Genomic DNA, 24848 nt, shown 5'->3' on the forward strand with positions numbered 1-24848 from the left:
CACAGAATAAAGCTTGGAACAATAAGCTGATGGAAGAATTCCTCTCTCTGTGGAAGATGTTTTATTCTCAGTCTTGTACATCAACATAGATTTACATGGTCACTCTGCTTCCCTGTAAGTGTAACTCTATTTTAAAGATTTCTGTCTGTGCATTTCACTATGTTTGGGTTTTTTGAACAGCCTCATCTGTTTGTCCATATAACTGGGCACCTCCAGATGTAATTCATCCTATTTGCCAGAAGTTTGTTGTTAGTTGTTTGTTTTTTTTTTTATAATACAATTACACTGATCCAATGGCTAATCGTTACCAGAAGGGACAACTCTCTTGTGCCAGGACTTGTCTAACCCTCAGAGCTCTGAAGTGCTAGAAAACTACTCATTTTTCTCCTGGCTTTCTCCTGAGCTGTGTTCTTACGCAGTCACCGTGCTGATGGGAGGCGAACAAGGGCAGAGCAGCTCTTTTCAGAGGCAGCCAGCAGGTAGAGCAGGTCAGATGCTTTGCACAATTCCAGGAGCAGCCACTCATTTTAGTACAGTGCAAGTCACCCTCTGACCACTCCTGTCTGTCTCCAAGTCGCCCTCTGACCAGTCCCTTCTTTCTCCAGTGACTGTGCAGGGAACTTTGGATGACCAATTTTGGCAAGTTATTTAATCCAGAGACAGATGACCCGAATACCACCTTAGAAACTAAAGGTAGGCAACCTTAAGGACATCATGCAATTTGCATGTATTTACTTCAGTTCAGTACCTGACTAGTTTTATCAACCTGGTTACTTGTTAAAACTTGGGAACTCAGCACTAATATGCATAAACATAGGCAATACAGGTACCACAGCATGCACACAAACTAACAGAACTATGAAAACAGTACTGTTTTTCATGTGCATATGATGGCAGCATTCACCACAATTTATTTAATATTGGATTACAAGCATCAAGCTAAGGAAAAGATGTCAACTATTACACTTCAATCGCTTTAAAGATATTATTTTAGTGCTGTCATGTTTCATAGGAAAACCATACTTCTCTATTATTCATCTGACATTTAAAGCTTTTTTTTTTTATGTTCTTTCCTAGGAATATAAAGACTTAATCACAAAGGACAGGTTTTAGAAGAACTTTATTAAATCTGACAACTAACTAATTGGACTGTGTGCAATTAATAAAAAAACCTGATAATTCAGCATTCAACAAAGGATTGTTCACTGATAGCATTTTTTTTTATCTCTGCGTTTTTGCAGACCTACAGTTCTGCAAATACAATGTTTGAGTAAGACGTTATTCTTCCCAGTTTACACCCACACTTCATGAAATTACTGCAGTGTGGAAAATGTCACATTGCTTCTTTTGGTAGAAGAGCCATAGGAACCACTGAAATACAAAAAAAAGCCCTAGTCCTGCCCATACATTTTCTTAGCTGAAAATATTTGTGTGGGACAGACTGGGTCTCTCGCTCTTTTGTGCCTTTTTCACTTACAACTTAAATTGCTGTACAAATATAGTGCAGACTCTTATGCAAACTATCAGATTCACTATTGTGGGATCCAATAAAAAAGCTAATACTGAGGGAACTAGTGCACTTTGTAGAGATCTCTTCTGATGCTCTAGAGAAGAGCTCAGCAGGTCACTACTTGCATATTGGATGTTTTAAACTTTCCCTTCAGACATACAAAAATAGTTTGGATTAGATACTTTCTCTGTTGCAAATTTAAATACTTCCTTTATTTTTAGAAGAGTGCACTGTATGCTTTACCTTTAGGCTTAGTAAATGACTTGATGGTTATATTCCTAATGGAACACGTAAATGTCACAGAAAGTACTGTTCTTTGTTTCATGGAGAAATTTCCTAAAATTTCTCTTAAAAACTGGGATGGGATAAGAGTTTTCTGGGGTTTTGTCCTTCTATTTATTACTGAAGATCAGTTTCTTCTTTTAGGTCTTCATAGGATATAGTCTTCTTTCAAGTTGGGTCCAACTTGACTTGGAGGGTTCATTTCCTCACCAAACAACTATACCAAGCACGCTGAAAAGTACAATATTAATTGTTTTGTTTTGAATTCCCTTGTTGCTAGATGTTCACTGGCTTACCCAGGTTTAGTAAACTCAGTCAGTAACCGGCTCAATCAGAGTTTTCTTCTCTGTTTTCCAGCTGGGACACTTCTGCTACTTCCGTTCCTCCTCTTGCTGCAAGACACATCTCCAAATGGCTCTGAGTCTTTCACTTGGATTTAAGTAAGTCTTCCCATTCAACAGCGGACTCGCTATTTTTAGGAATTGCTGGAAACAGTGACTGCATTTTAGTTCGGAATTCTTTCATCTGTAAAAGAGATTAACAAATAAAATCAGTTAACTGATATAAGGAACAAATAAAGTAGCACTATGAACCCTGGGCTTATTTCACAAAATAAGCTGTGTGAAGTAAAGAAGTAGTAAAAAGACTCTAACAGAAAATTAAGAAATTATCTCTGATTAGGTTGGTTCAATTAACAAAGTTAAAAAGGGATCCACAGCAATCCCCCCTTCTAAAGCACCACACTGGGGTGCCTAATTTGGAGCCTTTGCCTGAATGATTCACTATGGTTACACACTACTATATATACACACATACACATTTAAAATGTTTTTGTTTGGAGGAAAATTACCTCAATAGAATGTGCTCATATTTTGATTGCAGTGTTTTTTTCTACATGTGTAATGGATTACAGGACAAATAGATCCATTTAAGGCTTTTAAAACAAGGATTAAAGAACAAATACTGGTCAGCTCTCACAATTTAGGTTTATCCTACGACATGGATACAGGTGACAAAACAAGGTCTCGTTCAAATGTATACATTAGTAGGAAGGAAAAAACATGGATACAGGTGACAAAACAAAGTTCAAATGTATACATTAGTAGGAAGGAAACCAAGATTTATCATGATATACAGGACCAAGCTTTTCCTTCACTGTTGTTAAATTAAAATGCTACGAAAGAGGAAGTTTGCTAGTTTTATATCCTGTATATCAACACATTAATGCCAATTACCAAATCTGTATTTATGATAACCGTTCTATCACCAATGTCTGATTCAATATTCCTAGCAGGCCAGAACTGAAATATAATTTCTTTAAAAATCACTTCTGTTTGAAGACAGTATTTAGATTTCGCAGGTTTCTTTCTTCCAAGATTTTTACATATATTTTTATTTTTATACATATTTTTAAAAGATAGGCATGGAAAAATCAAATCAGTGAAAATCTTGTTACACAAACAGCAGGACAGAGGGGATGTTTCGGACTGCTATTTTTAGGAAGCTGCATAGAAGCTATGACATTCACACAGAGAAGACAGGATGTGGTATTCAAGCACTGGATGCAATGACCTCTTGAAGACAAAATGCTGTCTCAGGCAATATGTCCCAGGGAGAGGTTCCTGGAAATCTACATATTCTAAACAGCCACACAGGCATCTTCTCTAATATTTTGTGTGTTATGGCTCATCAGTTTTTTTACAAATACCTTTGGGCCATTTTCTGTTCAAGTCCTTCTGCATATGCATAATTCTGACAAAGAACTGGTACTTCTTTAGAGAAATGCTGCTGGATTGCAATTATTCAAGTTACAGCTGATACAAAGAATGAAACAATTTACAAAGAAATTACCAATCCTTTACTAAGACAATAAATAACTATGATGGATGAAAGCATTTTAGAACTCAAGTTTTGTGTAAAAATGCCTGGGTACCGCTAATCAAATAAAAACACGTTATATAAAGTAGGAGGAAAATTCAGAGCCAAGTTATCCTTTTTGTTTCATACTGATTGTGTTCTTATGTAAAAACTAATTCAACCTCTTTATATTTTACTCTGATCAGATAGCAGTTTAGATTAATTATTCGTTCTTGTTTTTTAAAAATCTTGGCAAACACACACAATTGTTCCTAAACTTCTTGTTCCTAATACTTCTTACTTGAAACAGAAAAGCTCTCATAGGCAGCTAATATTTCCAAGAATACTAAACACCAGTATCACACTTCTTGATGAGGAAGATGCTGCAATTAGGAATCTGTGTCGTGCCTTGCCCTTTCTTTTTAGTTACTCGGGAGGTCTTCCATCTCCCTCCCTGGAAATTTCCTGTATTTCCTCCAGATTCCACAACGCACATGCCAGCGCTCTCAAATCAAAAGGCATTAATTTAATTATGAAAGCTAACATGCTATGTACTAAGTACTGGAATGTTTTGCAATAGTTCACTGAAATGGCTGCCTCTCTATTATTGTCGACACTGGGGTACTCGGTTCAACTGGGATAATGGCTTCAATTAATAGTGCAGTTAACGGAGCACTAAAAGCAGAGTGTATTTTACCTCCTTCTGCTGCCTGCAGTATCACAGGCCACTCTCCAGCTGCTGCTTCTGAACCCAGTGGTACATGAACGATCTGTAACACATTTTCTTGACTTAACATTCCAACCTGCTCCGTTCCTGGAGGCAGCTCTCTGAAGTGAATTGCACTCGAGCGAGTTTTATTATTTTTTTAATCACAGATACTGCAAAGCTTGACGCTGTTTTTTTCCTGCCAAATAAATTACAGTAACTGTTCCACCTCTGACTGTCAGGCTTCTTTCTAAAAGGGTATCATCTACCTTACTGCATTAAATAATCTGTAATAGCTACAGATCACTGTTATTTTCTTATCTTAACCTAATGATCCTGCCTCAGGTGGCAAAAATATGGGGACCTAAAAGCATCTTCCATCTAATAATCTCTTTTTAATGTACATCGTTGACAGAATGTCACGCAAAAATTGGGATAGCACTATTACCGGGAGCACTTACGTGGCCGTTCATATTAAAATGAATGGAAGAGGGGCTAAAAGAGTCTATTTGAATCCCAGAATGAAAGTTTTACGAAGAAATGTTCTCTTTAATGTCTGACATTCATAATGGGCCAACCCAGATTCTAGGAATTATTGCTTTCTTATTTTAGTACTTGCACCAGTGAGAACTGCTTACATTAGCTTCCAAGTGAAATGAGGTGAGATGCCCTGAACCGGAATATCACCCAGGGTGTACGTGCCCCGTGTTCTCCTCAGCCACCTTCCCTTTCACAAGGCATGAAGATGAGACGGGCTGCCCCGGATTTAAGAGCATCAGAGAAGATTCTTCTTTGCCACCTTCCTCCCAATCTTAAAACGACTGCTGTCGCCCTCGTTAGCAAACGATTACCGAGGTCCGCATGAAGAAATAGCAAGTTATTTGTAGAAAACAGCCAGCACTGAGCCCTTACGGTACTGGGAGAGCAGAGCAGAGCAGAAATGCTGGCTGAAGGTGATTCTCTGATTCTGGGTGTAAAATGGGGGCACTCGCTGCGGGTCACCCTGTACTGGTCTGCACCCTGATCTCTACACTAAGCATGGAAAATAGAGCCCTGGTTCATAGAATCATTCAGGTTGGAAGAGACCCTTGGGATCATCGAGTCCAACCATCTACCCTACTCTACAAAGTTCTCCCCTACACCATATCCCTCAGTACCGCATCTAAAGGTCCCTTAAACACATCCAGAGATGGTGACTCAACCACCTCCCTGGGCAGCCTGTTCCAATGCCCGACCACTCTTTCTGTGAAAAATTCCTTCCTAATGTTCAATCTAAACCTCCCCTGTTGGAGCTTGAAACCGTTCCCTCTTGTTCTGTCGCTAATTACCTGTGAGAAGAGACCAGCACCAACCTCTCTACAGTGTCCTTTCAAGTAGTTGTAGAGAGTGATGAGGTCTCCCCTCAGCCTCCTCTTCCTCATACTAATGAGGAGTCAAGAGCTAATACTCATACCCTGGTTCATATTCTTACATCTTGCACTTCATTGGCAAAGGCACTGTGAATGTTTGGATCATTCAGAACTACAGGTGTATGAAACGGCCCTCCGAGAGTGCAGCCTGGCCGTACACATCCTCATCTTTCACAATCCTATACTGTCCTAGCACACTCTGCACAACCTGTTGGCCGATTCCAGTGTTTCAGGCTCGCACAGAGCCTGAAAGCAGCAGCAGAATTTTGTTGAACCATCTAGAGGAGTCAAGAGCTCATATTAACCCCCCGTCCCACGGAGACACACACATCCTTAACCTTATGCAGCGCTGAATACTCTCTGTGAAATCAGAGGGCCATTCACGATGCCTAAAATTAAACACAGAGACACATTTTTTTCAGAAACCTATCCCTATAAATCCTGTGGAACTGAGTAAAACATGCCCTGTGCTTTTTAGAAGAAAAATAACGTGAAAATAACCTCATTGAACTTTACAGGGAGAGGGGGAGAGGATCGTCACTGCATAGAAGGAAGCTGTCACAGTTCCAAAGCACTATACACATGCAGTGCCCTCCCACGGCTACGACATACTCTGTCTCAAATTACTGATGAACTGCAAATCACAAGGGTCAGGCTGTCCCTTTTCCAGGGACCGGGTCGACACAGGAAGAGATAGAACACATAAAATCCTTTCCTCTTGTTACTATTCCAGGTAACAGGCAGCAGCCATGTTACCCATTCACAAATGAGTGGATGTCACAGATGAGAAGGCAGCTGCTCCACATCCCAAACGAGTTTTACCCACCCCACTTCCTCTGCTTTCATTTCCGTGAGAAGGTCACTTTGCTCCCAAAAGTGGGATTATTAACTGGTAGCCTGAAAGTATCTTTCTATACATCTATCATAAAAGGAAGAAGATGCCACTCCAGTAGAAAAGCCTAAAAACCCCAGTTCTCATTTAAGGATAGATTATTTTGAATACAGAAAAAAAAAAAGGAAGTGATTAGCTAATTACGATCAATGGGAAAGATAGCAAGACAGCTATTAAATTATATACACCAAGGCAGTAATTTTGTAAACCACAATCTGAAAAAAAAAAAAAGTAAGACAGCTATTAATTTATATATACCAAGACAGTAATTTTGTAAATCACAATCTGAAAAAAAAAGGATTTCCTTAGGTTCAGAGATACAAGAGTATCCTTCAAGATTTTATACATTTCCATGTTGATCTTTCTGAAATAAAGTGTCTGTAGTATAAGATATCTCAAAGTAGATGAAGTCAATGTCTCACTCTCAAGTCTAATCTCATTGATTTCAGCGATGCTGAATCAGGCTTCAAAATGTCTGTAGCATATGATATCTCAAAGCAGATGAAGTCAGTGTCTCACTCTCAAGTCTAACCTTATTGATTTCAGCGATGCTGAATCAGGCTTCAAAATAAAAATAATGGTAGAAAGTTTGGATTATACCACCTGGTTGCAAAAGGCTTTCATGCCATGCAGAAAAAATGCAGTGAAATACTTTTGAAATCACTAAGGAATACGCCATTTATTTCTGCAGAATCTCACTTTCCAACCTGTGTGCCTGGAAAGGACATCCCCACGATTAGTCTATTTTGGTGTATTACTCACTGCCATCTCACTTCCCAATCTGTTGTGCCTGGAAAGGACATCCCCATGATTAGTCTATTTTGGTGTATTACTCACTGCTCCTTAGTCACCCTGGGGAATTTGAAAATTAATATTAAAGTCATTTAAAACAGTAAAATATCTAAATGTATAAAACAAGTTGGTTAATGGATTTGAGATCTCGGGATGAGTGTCCCAATTCCATAAGCTCTTCTGTGCTGTGATTTGGATTTCTGAATTACAGGAAAAATCTGAATTGGCTGAAGCAGGCTGTTTCTGAAAAGAGCAACCTGAGTAATTTTTTTTTCCTCTCTATGTCCAGGAATTGATGATATGCATCAGACCAGGTCTCATCCAGGAATTGATGATATGCATCAGACCAGGGGCTGAACCTGGCTTTATTCTTTCTAGCTTCTTAACAGGCTGGTGGCAGCCAACAGCTACAAGTCTCTCCCAAGAGGGAGCAGGGTAATTCCTCCAGACAGCTACAGTTACATTCTTCCCATATTCTTGAAATACCTTCTTACAGCTGTCCCTATTCATAAAGTAGATGTAGCAGCTTTCCAGTAGGAAAATTATGATCTTATTCCTTGAATAAGCATTCTGCCTTATCAAGTTTACAGGGAAGTTCACAGGGTACTTTTTTTTTTTCTTTATTTTTTGGATAAAATACTAGCAGTACATGTGTGCAGAGGCAAATCTTCCCCACACCAAACTAATTAGGCAATATAAGCAGTACAGAAAATCCCTGTATAAACAGGAGGAGGAAGTGCTAACTTGTACTCCATCTTCTTAAGAGCTTGAATTTAAATAAGTATTGAGGAAATAAAAGAACATTAAAAAAATGGACAGAATTGATTTATATTGAGTACTCCATCTTCTTAAGAGCCTGAATTTAAATAAGTATTGAGGAAATAATGTTTAAAAAAATGGACAGAATTGATTTATATTGAAATATACGATAAGAAAACAGCAAGGAAAAGAAATTATTTTATCCTGCAATCAAATCAAAACATGATAAGGAATAGAAACTTCATTAATAACACTTAAGCGAGGATGAAAAAAAACTAAAATAAAAAACTAATAAAAAATCTAGGAATGACTCTAGGATGATTCTAGGAGATATACTGCTTTTGTATCAACATTTTTTCATTTAGGAAATAGCATAAAAATTTCAACCACTGCAACATGCCTACACTTGGTTGAAATCTATAGATCTTAGCACTATTTACTTTATACTGTACCTATGGCTATAGTCTCACACAGGTAGTCTCATATAGTGAGGGGATGTTATTATTTTGTGCTTAAAATGGTGATTTAGAGGTTAGATTTCCTCTAGGGAAAAGCAGCCTGCCTAGGAAATATCCTTACCAACAAAACCATGGCAAGCATATATCCTCTGTATTGCTTTTAATTGTTTTAGATGTCTCTCCACAGCTGGGCAATTGTTTCAGACTGTTAATATTTTAAAGGTTAAGATCAATGAAAACCAGGATATTTCATTAGGAGTCACCATAAAAATGATAAACTAATATTTTATAACTATATTACTCACAAATTACTAGGCAATTCTTCTCACTATTTTCCCAGCTTCCCATGGAACAGATGTGGAAGCAACAATCAGCATCTCACAAACCTACATATGAATCATCCTGGCCCTTCTCCTATGGGAGAAAGAATGCTTTCATTTCTGAGGAAATAAAACCTAATTTATTAAGGGCATGAAGAGCAAAAGGGCTCTTCAAGCATAATTTATCTTATTTGTTAATTGTTGCATGCTTCAGCCTACAAGGGCTGAGGGTATTGTTCTGCTTTTAAAAGAAGGCTCATAATTGCTGATAGTTTAAAAACAACCCAAACAAACCAAAAAACCAAACATCAGGCATTCATAGGTATGTTTTAATATCTGTCAAGTATTCTAGAGCTCCAAGTGTAATTAAAAACAAAAACCTGCTTATTTAAAAAAAGGGTTTACAACTCCAATCTAGAAACTTGTGAAACAAACATTTTTCCAGGCAACAAAAAGATGTGGTGGATCATAACACCTGTAGAATAGGTAAATAAAATAAGAAAGGTTTAATTTTTGGAAACCTTCGTGAAAACACTTGTTTAGGTTAACTGTAACAACAGGGGGTTTAAGATAATTTTTAATGTTTTACTTTAAAAAATTTTTACTGAGTGAAACACTATTTGGTCTTCAATTGAAAATTTAAAACTTCATTGAGGATTTCGTAAGGAGAATGTTGAAATATGATGCTTCAACTACTATTCAACTTAAAAAAACCCCACAACAATTAATGATGAATTGGCCAAACCTATTCTTTTCTACAAAATTGATTTCAATACCTCAGTGTTTTGCATCAGAAATCAGTCACCCCACTGCACTCAGGCTTCTGAGGCTGCAAACTCAAAACCCTAGAAGATAAAGCCATGATGTGGAAGTTGTTAAATAGCAAATACACTTGTTAAAAAAAAAGGTGCTATTTCATTTCAGGCCAGATGTCAATTATCAAGCTTGTGTTTAACATTACACATCTATTTTGTGAGGTGCCTCAGCGAGGAAGGCAGAGGAAAGCTGTGGGGGTGAGTGGATGAGCGCTCCCAGGTGTCCATGCTTACTGGGCATGAGTTTGTGACCTGCTAAAGAGTCTCCAAATGCATGAACTGGGTTTCTTTAGGGTGACCCAAAATTGAAGAAGCATTCCAGGAGTGCAAATAACGTATTCCCAACCGCAAACTGGCATTCAAGCCTCGGGGCAAGGCCGGAGTCAGTCCACATGTTGAAAATCCCTCGGGATGGTTGCAGATGGCAGGTCCTCAGCCCCCAGTTCCTTCACTGCCCCAGTGGTGCTGGTCAACGATGCTAATACAGACAGAGCTTCTATGCCCAGAGATAATCAAAGGTGGACTGACTTTAAATATTTTCCCAAGAGATTGCAGGAAGCAAGTTTAAAAAGTCTGACTGTTACTGACAGCTGGTTATTTTCTGCAAGAGGTACAATATAAAACTAGATAACCACCATCTCCTACGTTCTGAAGATGAAAATTTCTCTTTTATGTTATTGAAAAATAGAACTTAAACAATTACCAAATCAAGTCCTCACTGATCCATCACTTCTCTGTTTAGGAGTAAGAGTTGACTGGAATTTAGTAGGGTTTATTACTTACCAGCCTGTCCTCAGATTACAACAGTGGTAACTAGAGTCAGGGGATATTCACAACCCAACCTGAGACAGCGTAAAATCTTTTATATCCCTTACCAAGATATAAAGATCAGTTAGTTACTATCACCCCTGGGTTTTCACACTGGCATAAAAAGCAGCAGACACTAAAACTACAGGGAACCACCTTTAACAATAAAGCCATTTAAGAGCTGGAAGTTGGCATTGTCACAGCACTGCTTTAAGAACCAATAAACCACAAAGATGAAATAAAAATCTAGTAGCACCAAAGCTGGTGTATCAGCTCCGTGCCTGGAATGGATCTAAGCAACAACTTGCTTCTACGGCAAACACAGGCTGTCTCTGAAGGTGTAAGGACAAAGCATCCTGAACTGGGGCTTCAGTTTCCTTCCATGACAAACTGCTGAGCAATTGTGACGCCACTTCAGAATGACGGACGCAGATTAATTACAGCAATTATGACTCATCAAGGAAAAATCGTGCCAGTTTGCTCTTGTCATTTCATCTCTGATTTTGCAAGTGATGACAAGCTAATTTAAACAGTCACAAAGCTTAGAGTAATACGTATTTTTACCAATCACTCACTGTCCCGTCGATAATTTATGCTCACAGGAAACACATCCCTGAGCATTAATAATCTTGGCATTTTGGCAACGATACCAAGTGGCACCACTCTTCTGGGACTCCAACTAACGGCAACACCATTTGCCACTACTGCAACACCAGGTCATTATAGAACAATTAAAACTGCCAGTGTGAAAAATAACACAGGCTTCTTGCCACAGGTGCTGCCGGGTTAGCTCTACCCTTCCAGGTGTGGTCCTCACTTCTTCCTGCAGATGCCAGTACGATCACTGTGGACTCACAGCGGTTACGCTGACGTACGAGTTAGGACAGTTCCTATCAATGGAACAGACCATCATTTCAAAGCAGGGCATGGCTAACGTGAGCAGAGTGCAAAGCACAAAGAGCATCTGTGCTTCTCCAAATTCACCGATAAGCTTTGCTGTCCTCCTCCTCCTGTCAAGCCAGCCCAAGCTCTGGTGTGCACCAACTTCAGCCATCTCCATGGGCTGGTCAGGCAAGAGTGGAACTGCTCAATAGCGTTCTGATCGTTACTGTGAGGGTGGTGAGACACTGGAAGAGGTTGCCCAGAGAAGTCGTGGAGGCCCCATCCCTGGAAATGTTCAAGGCCAGGCTGGATGGGGCTTTGAGCAACCTGGTCTGGTGGGAGGTGTCCCTGCCCATGGCAGGGGGGTTGGAACTCAATGATCTTTAAGGTCCCTTCCAACTCTAACCATTCTATGATTCTAAGACTGAGGGGGGATCTGATCAACGCCTATACTTAATTTGTGTCAATGTATGTCAGGAGGATGGGGCCAATCTTTTTTCAGTGGTGCCCAGGGACAGGACAAGAGGTAATGGGCACAAACTTGTACACAAGAAATTCCATTTAAACATGAGGAGGAACTGCTTTACTTTGAGGGTGGCAGAGCCCTGGAAGGGTCTGCCCAGAGAGGTGGTAGAGTCTCCGTCTCTGGAGACATTCAGAACCTGCCTGGACATGTTCCTGTGCAACCTGCTCTAGGTCGACCTGCTTTGGCAGGGGGGGTGGACTAGATGATCTCCAGAGGTCCCTTCCAACCCCATATCATTCTTTGATTCTGTGAGATGACATGAGGCATTAAACAACACTTAGCAACTCAGTTCTACCTCACTCGGAACCCCCCTCCAAAGCCTGCAAGTGAAGGTCAGCACTTTATTTGCTAACATCCCACCAAGATAGTCACAAGGACAGAGCTGGCAAGGGATCTGAGAAAGTGTCAGAATTAATGGACTCCTACATGTGACAGAAGCAGCTTTCTTGTTTACTAAATGAAAAATCTGCAGTGCTTACAGTCAGAATTTTATTATGCTTCACAATTTAATATCAAGAGACTATATTAGCTGTCAGTAACGTTATCGATATTACCAGTAGCTCTTAAACAAATGAAGCTGCTGCTCAGCAGGGCCAGATCACTAATTAGCAGGTCCCAAAGGCAGGTGGTTACCGTTAGAGGCAGTAAGGTGAAAAGGCTGGGCAGAACCTCTTCTTCTCTTTGTCCAGCTGCCAAAGCTTTAGTTATTAAGTTCACACAGGTTCCTGGCATCAAAATGAGTCAGTTCTCCCCTCAGGTCACAAATAGCACAGCACTCTCAGAGGTGAAACTCTGCCTTAAGTTTATAGTTTTCAAACCTTGATGTCTGACACTGAGTTTGAAATTGTGACTTGAACTTCTACAGGTATTGGGAACCTCCATGTACTACAGAGCAAACGAACTCACAGCGCTCAACCCCACTGAGGACTCAAGGCATTTTTATTCAGGTAAATCTGTGAGAGCCTCTTTTTAAAATGTTTAACTGAAATTAAAATGTTTGTTTTGAAGCGTTCATTTGAAATGAGTGAGCTTAGTGTAAAATCTATAATGTTTTCTGTGGTCTGAGTAGTTTATGTGGAAAGAAACTTTATTCCAATCAGTGATAACTTCAGTAAGTAGTTTCCCACAAATAAAACTTCATTTTTGTGGCTTTCTGATAATTATTAGACACAACATATGTTTTCATATGTGTTTTTAAAAATCAGTATTTTAACTGACTGTTAATCTATTATCTCTGCTTACATGATACCAATTAAGAATTTTCAAAAGTATCACAGTGTTCCCCTGAAATAGGAAAATAAATACAATAAACAGGCCGTTCTTAAAATGAGCATATGTTTAAGAGTCCAGAACAAATAATGTACTGGCCAGCTTATAATTCTTATTTAATCTCCACTGTTCAAGAAAGTTATACTTAAGAACAAAAATACTGTCTTTCAACAGTCGGTGTTTGCTCCTGAGTGTTATGTTAAAGCAGTATGCAAAAAAAGTCAACAATAATAAAAAATAAAAGATTAATCATTCTGAAAATATATATTTAATGCTAATGAACCCCTTCTCTTTAGTCAGAATATTTCATTTTTAATACACTTCTGCTTTTGTACCTCTGGTAATTATAAACATATATATATATATGATTTTAACACATAGGTAGTATAACAGGAAAAATAAATGTGTGCCAGGAAATTTACAAAAGCTAATTTTTGATTCTGCAGTAAGGAGGGGCACTATTGTACGTTTCCCTTCTGCGGTGGCAATTTGAAGCAAAAGCCCCTAAGGTACAGTTTTCCCCATCTCCCCATCTCCTTTCAACACTAACACAACCCAGAATACAATAAGGTGCAGGTTTCTGACTATGAATGATCTCTAAAATGCCTTGCAGTGTGCTGTAGGCTTCTGAGCCAACAGCCACTGCTCTCAGGTAGCCAGAAGCCCCCACCAAATTCTGACATGTCCTGGGGCTCGGCCACCTCAGCTTTATGTGGTTGTTCCCCGTTGGGCAGTCCCAAGGAAAGCAGCCTCATGGAGAAACCAGGCAACCGTGGGTCTCGGCCAGAACTTCTCAAGGAAGTAAAAATTAGGCTTACCGAGAAAGAGCTAACATAAATTGCAGACTAGGGTCAGATTCTGCTATCCTCTGGCAGGATCAGCAGCACTCTGATGGAATGAAAAGAAGAATTGGCAGCATAGTGTGAAATGAATCCTTTTGGCTGACGAAGTGACAGTGAACTGAGTGGACTGGTGCAGCTCAGCATAAGCTGGTACTCCCACTCTTCTTCCCCCTTCTCTGCCATTCCACCACAGCCTCACAAGGAGGACTTGAGTTTAAACAAAATGTGTTGTAGATGCCTCCTATGCCCTGCTAAGTTTTTTTTTTTTTGTGTTCTGCCTTCTTTAGTGGCTCCTATTGAGAAACTAAGGAATAAGGGACTGTGTAGCGCTGCGTGTTGGGACCCAAATCATGACCTACAGGATCCATCAGCAGAGTAGACAAGAGGTGAGAACTTGAACAAAGGTATTAATGAGAACAGCACTGGGATGGAGTGGTATCTTCTTCCTTTTAGCTCTGGGAGACGCTTTGCTGAATATAGAATTTGCTATACAAGTTAAAGGAAGTCTATTCATTCCTAGTCCTAAAGAGGATGCAGACAGTTCTGCTAAACTTATAGCTGCAGGGGACTCTTTAAGTCATGGCTCATTACTAGGGGCAAACAAAACAAACTTATAGCTGCAGGGGGCTCTTCAGTCATGGCTCATTACTAGGGGCAAACAAAAATGCTTACATGAACTTTAGTGTTCACGCTCAATGCTGTGAAACACTGGAACATAAGCAATTTACTAAAGATAGCCTTAGCCCCTTGGGACATACAGATGCTTCCCAAGTTTCTTTGCCTTGACGTGGTGTGTCATAGACCAACCATTCTACTGGCCATGAAACTCAAGCTTTTGCCCCCTTGCCCCTTCCCGAAATGCACTAGAAAGCAAGCTCATTTCCTCTCAGTTTTACTTATGTCCCCAGTGTCCTGATGCAAAAAATGGAACTTGGACAAATAAACAGATGGGTCTAAAGATAGAATTCGGGGGGTAGCCTTCAATTCAATAAGCAAAGGCTTTAGAAAGTTTGCAGCTACTATTTTAGTCTCTAAATTAGAACACTGGCTCTTTTGTGAAGAATCTGAAACATCTGTGCAAATAAACATAAGCAGGACAAAACTGTTCCTCTCCCCAAATTGTCTCCTCCCACAACATCCCGTTTTTTCCAGATGTAAGAAGGCCTTCCTTGTGTGCACGCGCTCTGGCTGGTCACGCTACACGTGGTGAACGAAGGTGCAACTCCCAGGCTGAAGCAGTACAGAGATGCCACCCCTAGATGCATTCCCCAAGGGAAAATACCCCATTTGAGGGGATCACACTTGGTACTCACACTGTGCACACCCAGGGCCTTCCAGATGGCAAAACTGAGCAATCCAACTCCGCACCAAGCGTAGAGCGAGCCCCACCCTAGGGCTCGTAAGGCCAGTGATGAACCACTCTCTGGTAATGCAGCTGTGGCAGTAATCCCCTAGAACCAAAAAAATAAAGTGATCAAGACAAAAAACCCTAAAAAAAATTCACTTAGTGATCTAGACTTTTTCCTGATTTGCCAGCTGTACTGACGTGCCCACAGAAACTGTTAGGGCTGGCAGCAGACCCAAAGAGCCAAGCAAGGGAGTGGATGAGGTGCCTTCCCACCAGGAGCAGCTTTCATGGTTGCCAGTACCACCTGGGGATGATTTTCATTACCCAGAAATGCCGAAGCCAACTGTTTCATGGGCACAAGAATCCGACATTCAGTTATCCCACCAGTCAAAATACAAAACTGAATCAAAACCAGTCACAAGCCCTGGACATTAGGAAACAATTCTTCACAGAGAGAGTGGTCAGACACTGGAATAGGCTGCCCAGGGAGGTGGTTGAGTCACCATCCCTGGCTGTGTTTAAGAGCCGTTTAGATGTGGTGTTGGGGGATATGGTGTAGGGGAGAAATTTAGAGTAGGGTGGATGGCTGGACTCGATGATCCCGAGGGTCTCTTCCAGCCTAGATGATTCTGTGATTCTGTCAGTGGCATCAGAAGATAATCACTGAACGTCACTGATTTTGGTACCTTTTCTTGGGGCAGTAAGGGTGATAAGCAACCATAAACACCATACAGGTCTTTATCTGCACTCCTGAAATAGCAGGTTAGGAAGCTAGGGCTGAGCGGCTTTCATCCTGACACAAAGAGGGTATAACAGTGACTGAGAGACTAATTTTGAGGGGCTCCAACTCTGAAGGGGCTCTGGAAAGCATTTAGGAAAATTCTGTAAAGAACAAACAACAACACTGCACCCCATTCCCCTGCAGAGCTCACCAGCCAGTGGCATCAGAAGATAATCACTGTACGTCATTGATTTTGGTACCTTTTCTTGGGACGGTGAGGGTGATAAGCAACCATAAAGACCATACAGGTGTCTTTATCTGCATTCCTGAAATAGCAGGTTAGGAAACTAGGGCTGAGTGGCTTTCATCTTGACACAAAGAGGGTGTAACAGTGACCGAGAAACTAATTTTGAGGGGCTGCAACTCTGAAGGGGCTCTGGAAACCATTTAGGAAAATCCTGTAAAGAACAAACTGCACCCCATTCCCCTGCAGAGCTCACCAAGTGCGAATGTAGAAAGTGCTCTGCAGTCTCCACACTTCTCAGTTTTGTCAGAACCAAGAGTAGGAGGTTTTAACCCACTTGCTAAGATCCTGCAGCTTAAAAGCCTACCATGAAACATGGCCCAAAACCACAAAATGCTGTAATTTGGAAAAGGCCACCTCAGGCCAAGAAGAGCGTAACCTCAGCTGTGATGGAGTCCCAGCTACGGTGAACCCTCCTCTGTCCCAGCACATGAATGCAGGTGGCAGCTCCCACTGCAATGGTTTCAATGGATTCACACCACACCTTCACCATCAGCCAGCCATTCTCATCTCACAACGCCCACCTCGCTGCACCTATTTGCTCTAGACAGCTTCAATCTGTGTAGCCCACAACAGCAGTCAGACAGACATAACCCTCTTGGTCATAGAGGTCAATGTCAGCAAGAGGGCTTGGGTTTTTTTTTTTTTCCCTAAAGGATCCCTGTTCAATTTTTCACGTGGAAACAGAGATTTCAGATGGTAACTCTTGAAGACTGGCATCTACGGTCCTTACACAACTGAAAAGTCCTACCATTTAGAAAAGCCAACTCAGGCTAAGAAGAGCATAACCTCAGCTGTGATGGGGTCCCAGCTACGGTGAACCCTTCTCTGTCCCAGCACATGAATGCAGGTGGCAGCTCCCACTGCAATGGTTTCAATGGATTCACACCACACCTTCACCATCAGCCAGCCATTCTCATCTCACAACGCCCACCTCGCTGCACCTATTTGCTCTAGACAGCTTCAATCTGTGTAGCCCACAACAGCAGTCAGACAGACATAACCCTCTTGGTCATAGAGGTCAATGTCAGCAAGAGGGCTTGGGTTTTTTTTTTTTTCCCTAAAGGATCCCTGTTCAATTTTTCACGTGGAAACAGAGATTTCAGATGGTAACTCTTGAAGACTGGCATCTACGGTCCTTACACAACTGAAAAGTCCTACTTATTGGGTATCTTGGGGAAAAAAAAAAAAACAAAATTATTGCTCAGAGCTAAACATAAATGAGACTGCAAGCAAATATAGTCAATAAAGAATTATTTCATTTATAGTCTAAAATACTGCTAAGTGAAATTTACTTGCAGAAGGATCCAAAAATTTTCAAACATGCCGAAGAGCTGCACTTTTTTATTCATCACAAAAAGTGGGAAAACACCCTTTTGTATTCTTGGCTTTATAAAGACTTCACATTTTTTTTAGCAATTAAAAAACCAATTGGTTCTCTTTTTTCTTTGATATAACTAAACGTATGTAGTGCCTATCACTATGGGATCTGGTCAGTGAAATAGCACCAGTAGCTTTTCCCCCTCTTGGCTTTGTATTTATTAAAATGATTCTCAGACAGTCCTCAGCGTTGACATTTTACTTTTCCTTAGGATTCAGCTGTAGGCACAGTTACCCAAGCACAAATACACGCAAGCAAAATGTATCTTGATCCTCATTTATTCTGATTTGGACATCCCAAAGTGGAAGCTGTTAACAGAACAGTGCTCTGTAAGCACACACTTACATGCACAGAGACACAAACAGCAGAGCTCTCTAGTCACACTATTATACCAGGTCCTATTATTTCCTTACCACAGCTAATGAACTTTCATAACTCTTTCAGGAGAGCCTGCTTTGAGTAGCTTTAAAATGCTGATGATTATTTCTGACATTTTTCCTGCTTCCATAGTTTAAACATATACAACAACACGCACAAGAATTTCTCCTATTTGGAAGATGGGCAACGAATGGACAAAAATATCCTCCACACAGAATCTTTAAATAGGAGTCATTATCTGGGCAAATTGCTGGGGGAAAAAAAAAACAAAACTACCACCCAAATACTATTTAAATGCTTGATTGCCCCAGAAAAAAAAAAAAAAAAAGTGGTAAATGGAAACAATTGTTCTGGTTTTACTGACAGCAGTCAAACAGTGTTCCGTCACGGGCTGATTCCTCAGGGTATTAAGTACACAGATAAGGATTTCTGTAAACAAGACAGTTTGTTATATGATTATCAGATATGCTGTTCAGAGCATCAAGAAAGCTGATTAATGAAATGCTAAAAAATTTTAAAAGACAACAGTAGAGAAAAAGATTTCACCAACAAAAGAACATTTTTAAGAGAACTGAGTTTTATTCACAAGCCTGTTATTCTATGCACAGATGGTTTTCTCTTCATTACTGCTCCTGTATTTTTTAAAAGAAAGCAACTCTTTTAAATTAAAAAATAAGCTATCAAACAATTCTTGAAACTAAAATTCAGGCCAGGAAAATCTAGGGCAGAATTAGCTTATTTGGTTACCAAAAGATATGCTGCTTCTTTAATTTTTATTTTTTTCTGGAGGATATCAGCAGGAAACGAGAGAAGGAGAAACGACGTTGTTTATTTCATACACAGACCTCAATCCTGTAACTACTCCCTTGTGGGTAAGGGGGTGTCTGAAAGGAAGCAGTGCCTAAAATAAATGATGTGTTCAGCTGTTTTGGTTGATTGCATTCAGCGTGTTCCTTGTTTTGTATGACCTAACCCATTGTCAAATTAAACACCTGGATAAATGCTGGTGTAACAGGACATTTACTACAAGGAGGCTGCTGCATCTGAGTGTTTAATTTTAAACACACACACAAATAATTTCTTAACTGAAGGTCTCTGCAGTGTTTCATCACTGAAGAAGACTGTGTAATCTCAGTTTCAAGTCAATTTGGGCACCAGCTCTACAAATGCTCACAACATGTACTCAACTTTGCCACCACGGAGGAGGTACAGTAGGTGCAATTTCAGCTTTATCTCTTGTCACTAACCCTGATGTGACTGTGCAAGAGCAGGGTCCCATAGTGTTGCTTCCTGGAAGTCTGAACGCAGTCATGAAGCCACGATGCTCCAGCTTCCCCTCTGAATTGCTATTTTTCCTCCCATAAAACTATTTTAATCTGTCCCAGGCTTGCTTCCTGTTTCTACTCTGACTTGCATGCCCCCATTTCACTGACACAAAACCTGGCACAAGCCAGCCAAGATGCTGAAAGAATAGGTCTTGTGTTTCTGCCCACCGTGGAGCATCAGTTGTCACTCCTTTGGACCTTCCCCCAGCCTTGGGCCAGCACAGTCACTGCAGTCAGGCAGTAAAGGGCATCAGAAGACTGATTTGGGCTAAAACTGAGGCAAGAAAAAAGGAAAGTAGAATTAACCAGTATGACCTCACCAACCCAGCAGCACAAGGGGCAGGAATGAATGGCCAGAAACCAAGGGCTGGTAGGATGAGTTCTTTCAACAGCAATGTCATCTTATGTTTGCTTAAAGTACCTGTCAAACTATGGCCTCACCTTAATCTGGATTTAAAAAACACACCATTTAGGCATTGAGCATTTAAGAAGGATGCAATCATCCGTAGTTATTCCGTAGTATTATCGTTACACCTTTATTATTATACAAGATGTGTTTTTAAAAATAACAGGCAACGACTTGCAGGATGTAACTATAGATTTCAGTAAGAACGTGACAGCAAAACCGCTTACCTCAGCGGTGAGAAAACCTCAGAGAGCCCCTATAGACAGTTAAGTCATTGTCAAAGTCTGTCCTTCCCTTTTGAAATTGCTCACCTACAAGTACCTTGGCAAAAACAAAAAAAAGCACCTTCCTACACTTTGCAGTATTTAAGTTGAGGGGCCCAAGAATCACAGATTTTTGCTAGCAAACTGTTGTAATTAATTTGCAGATATAGCAGCAGATACAGGTTTTCAGCAAAAATCGAAATGGTATGTATCACCTGGTGCCATTTCCAGCATATATATTCTGGGATGTCAATGTAATGTCACTCTTGATAAATTTCACACTGATAACAGGACAGCTCAGCCAGCCAAGAATACGTGTGAGCTGGAAAAAATGCAATGCTCAGGAAAAAAAGGAAGTTTAAAAAAAAACCCCAAAGATGTTAAAAAAAAAAAAAAGGGAGAAAACTTCCCGATCGTAATACATTTCTATAGCTTGTAAAATAACTTCTTGTGGAGTTTTCTATTTTACCTATATTAAAAAATAAACCTGTGTTTATTACTGCTGAAAAGGCAATGGATGAGTTATGCCATGGCAGCCTACGGAGAAAACAGGACGGCAAAGGAAAGATCTCATGCTCTTTGACCACAAAAGGTGATTGTGAGTGATCAGATACAAAGGCTCTGATAGAAAGTGCAATGGAAGATTTCTTTTTTTCTCTTGACGTGCACTATTATTGAATTAACATTTTAAAAATAAGCACAACTGATCAGTTCTCAGCTCCCTAAAAACATCTGTAATATACGTTTATTTTAAAGGCTTGGTGGAGTCCAGACAGAGTAACTTTAAGGGGCTATTTTTGACATTTTTGCAGTAACAAAGTATTAGTAAGGAAAAAGTGTTCTTCAATTAAACATGCTGTATTTCAGATGAATACACCAACACGGTATAATTGTTGGCTTTGCAATTTGTGAGTTTTGTTTTATTTCAACTAATCTCAAGTACCAAAGCATTTAGCAGCACCAACTCTGAACTGATTCCTAAATTAATCCTACCCCTATTGACTTCAATTAAGTCTAGTGCTCTTACCGTCAACTTTGTACAGCCAAACTCCACATACATCAACATTTCTGTAGAGCATTTGATGAGTTCTTCTTTCCCTGGAATAGGCTGCCCAGGGAGGTGGTTGAGCCACCATCCCTGGCTGTGTTTAAGAACCGTTTAGATGTGGTGTTGGGGGATATGGTGTAGGGGAGAACTTTAGAGTAGGGTAGATGGCTGGACTCGATGATCCCAAGGGTCTCTTCCAGCCTGGATGATTCTGTGATTCTGTGTATCACAGCTGGAAAATAGTTTAAAAGCAACAAACCTTGCTGAACCAGTCCGGGTTCTTCTTTTTCGTCATGGCAAGCGTGGTGCCAAAACCTGCTATCATTCCTGCTGCAGCAACGGTACCTAGAAAAATGCCACCTGCCAAGAAAAGTTTAAGAAATAAAAATCAAGATTTATTTTTTTTTTTTCTAACCTGTTTTGGAACTAAAACCTTAAAAATTAAGATCTGTCAGCACATGCTGAAGGGAGAGGCACAGTTATCCACATTATTTACGTTAACTCAATACGGCAAGCAAGCAAGAATACTTTGAAATACAGCACTTTGAAAATCAATGGCAAGTGTATATATCTTCCAACTACTACGCAAAGCAAAATAAATAAATAAATAATGAAATCAGTGAAATGCCAGGATGCCTTTTGACAGTACTCCCGAATTTCCACTGCTCCCCCCACAGCCCTTCTCGCTCCAGAGCAGCCACTAAACTCATCTTGTTCTGCGGTTACGTCTCCCCCTGCCCTGAAAGGAAGATGTAATTCTTTTTGTTGCAGCATTTGTTATTTTGAACGCCCGCTAGAAAATCCACCAGTACCTCAGAAAACCAACATTTGTTCTTCAGCTTTCTCTGTTTTACGTTCTAAGGCTCTATTTAAGAAGAGAAAATGACACTAGTGGGGTGTTTTCCCAAGACAGAAAGACAGTTCCCAGACAGTTTTCCTGCACTTCTCAGTTCTTTCAGAGTGTTTTACAAAGTCCCTCGGGGTCCCTTGATCCCTTCCAGTTCTGGCATCAGCAAGACACACGTAGCCATCCACACCAGACAACTTGTAAGAAAAAGGCTCGTTACAGAGTGAGTGCACTGGATGAACCACCTGAGCCATATTAGGAGGGCAACGGAATTAGTGAAGGGCCTGGAAGACAAATCATATATAGAGCAGCTGAAGGAGCTGGGACTGTTTAATATGAGGAAGAGGAGGCTGAGGGGAGACCTCATCACTCTCTACAACTACTTGAAAGGACACTGTAGAGAGGCTGGTGCTGGTCTCTTCTCACAGGTAATTAACGACAGAACAAGAGGGAACGGCTTCAAGCTCCAACAGGGTAGGTTTAGACTCAACATTAGGAAGGAATTTTTCACAGAAACAGTGGTCAGACACTGGAATAGGCTGCCCAGGGAGGTGGTTGAGTCACCATCCCTGGATGTGTTTAAGGGACCTTTAGATGCGGTACTGAGGGATATGGTGTAGGGGAGGACTTTGTAGAGTAGGGTAGATGGTTGGACTCGATGATCCCAAGGGTCTCTTCCAACCTGAATGATTCTATGATATTAAAATCTGTTTTTGTTTTTTTTTACAGGGCATTACAAGTTCTTCCTTTGCAACTACTGATACCCAGCCTGTGTTTCCCCTTCCCCGATGCCAATCAGGTAATTAAACACCGGCCGGAATAGGAAGTAAGAAGCAAGACATGCTTACGCTAGGTCTCACTGTTTAAAAATTAATTATCCCATTATTGTGATGGAGAAGTTCCCTGGACTCATGTCAATGAAGTCTTTCAAGTACCTCTCCTGCCTGGGAGCAGGAAGACCTCACATGCTGCCGGAGCTTCGCACACCCCCTGCATTTGGCTTTTCAAGGTCTGTTAACCCAGGTCTGCCTCGTGTCCGAAATAATAAGTGGGTAATAATAATAATAATAAACTGCTCCTTGAAGTGGAGGAGCTTGATGCTCGACCTCCCCGGGAGGGGCAGAAAAGCATCGCCAGGGGTGGGCAAAGCGTGTGGCAGCGGGGGATGGCACCTTTGTGTATCAGCGTGTTCAAAGAGATGTTATTCCCTCGTGTCCCACGGGCAGGCGGGGCGGGACTCACCCTCCGGGAGGGACCCACGGGGCGGGAGAGCTTTACCCTCCGCGCCGCCAGGGGGCGCCGCCAACCCGCCCGGTGAGGGGGAGCGGCGCGCTGGGCGCCTGCCCTTCACCGCCGCCGGTGTCTCTGTGTGTGTGGGGGCGCGGGGCCCGGCGGCTCCGCTGCCCCGGCCGGGATTCCGCCGGGGAGACCGGCTCCTGTCGCTGCGGACACTCTGCCGTAAGGAACCCGCGGCGCCACCTGTAACCCGTCCCACCACCCTTCGGGGCGCCCCGGCGGGGCTGGGCCCGGACCCCCGAGCTCCCTCATTCTTCCCCCTCCGCCGCCATCTCGCTGCGGCCCCTGCCCCGCGGTACGAGCGAGGGAGGCGGCTTCCCTCAGCGGGATGCCCGGCGCAGGCCCACCCGCTTCGGGCCCCCAGGATGGTGTCTGAGGGGCGGCGGTCACCGCCACCTCCGCAGGGTAAGGACAAGGCGGGCGGGGGGTTCCTCACGGCGTCCGTCCCCAGATGCCGGGGCTCCTCCCGGGGACGGGAGAGCGGGGCAAGGCCTCGGGCTACGGCAGGTTGAGGGCACGGAAACGCCTCTCTCCCTCCCTCCCCGCCGCTGTCCCTGCGGGGGCGGCCCCGGGACTCCCCGCTGCCGCTCGTCCCTCACCCGCGCAGGCAGGGGAAGGGGATAGGGAGGGAGCGTTCTGCACCTTTGATTAAGAAGACCTTGTCCTGGGCCGCCGCAGGGCTCCCGGCGCCATGGGGCAGGGGCAGCCCGCGCCCGGGGTCCAGCGGAGCCACCGCCGCTCCCCCTGCATGAGGGTCCCCGCCGGCAGCCGCCCCCATGGCCCGGGAGGAGGAGGAGGAAGCGGCGGGACGCAACCCGGAAGGAAACGGAGCTGCGCCGGGACACGCAGCCGCCCTTCCTCCTCCTCCTCCTCGGCCGCCGTCGCCCCCCAGCGCGGCCGGAGGAGGGCGCGGGCGGTGCGGCGGGAGAACGGGGGAGGGCCCGGGGATCGGCTCATCACCGGTGACCCTGCCCGTGAGCCCCGGGGAGGCGGTACGGCGGTGGCCCGAGGCCGGGCATTCCCCGGTAAAGCACGGCCCCGGTTCTCGGTGTGCCGCCGCCAGCAGCCCCCTCGGGAACCGCCTGCCCCCGGGGAGGGGGGGCGTTCGGTGTCCCCCAGAGCCCAAATCGCGCAGAGGGAAAATTGGCAAAGGTTGTCAAAAGCCTTTTTTAAATCAAGTCATTTGTAGCAGGCTCATAAAGAGGTTTTTTTGTTTTAAGTCTGTGGGACAGATAACGCCGTGGACTTCACTAAATAAAACCGGGAGAAATTCTTCCCGTTAATTTTCCAGAACTTTATCTTGACAAATGGTGTTGCTCCAAAGTACATCTTTGTGTTCAAAATTCTCATTCTACCGAGTTACATAAATAGTTCTTCATATAGATCTCAATTATGTCTGGAATCA

At 42.3% G+C, this 24848-nt stretch overlaps 1 protein-coding gene across 1 annotated transcript; it reads right to left on the bottom strand.

Moving 5' to 3' along the window:
• Positions 1-46: 46 nt before the first annotated feature.
• Positions 47-24266, bottom strand: TMEM242 (transmembrane protein 242). The gene is made up of 4 exons (XM_014950993.1): positions 24086-24266; positions 21560-21660; positions 15440-15577; positions 47-2317 (listed from the first exon to the last, which is right to left on the bottom strand). Exons 1-4 carry the CDS (start codon positions 24219-24221, stop codon positions 2219-2221), a joined length of 474 nt encoding a protein of 157 aa, XP_014806479.1. The 5' UTR covers positions 24222-24266; the 3' UTR covers positions 47-2218.
• Positions 24267-24848: the final 582 nt, after the last annotated feature.

This window comes from Calidris pugnax, unplaced genomic scaffold (genome assembly GCF_001431845.1).
Source record: "Calidris pugnax isolate Ruff unplaced genomic scaffold, ASM143184v1 scaffold24, whole genome shotgun sequence".
In the NCBI taxonomy this organism is placed as follows: domain Eukaryota; kingdom Metazoa; phylum Chordata; class Aves; order Charadriiformes; family Scolopacidae; genus Calidris; species Calidris pugnax.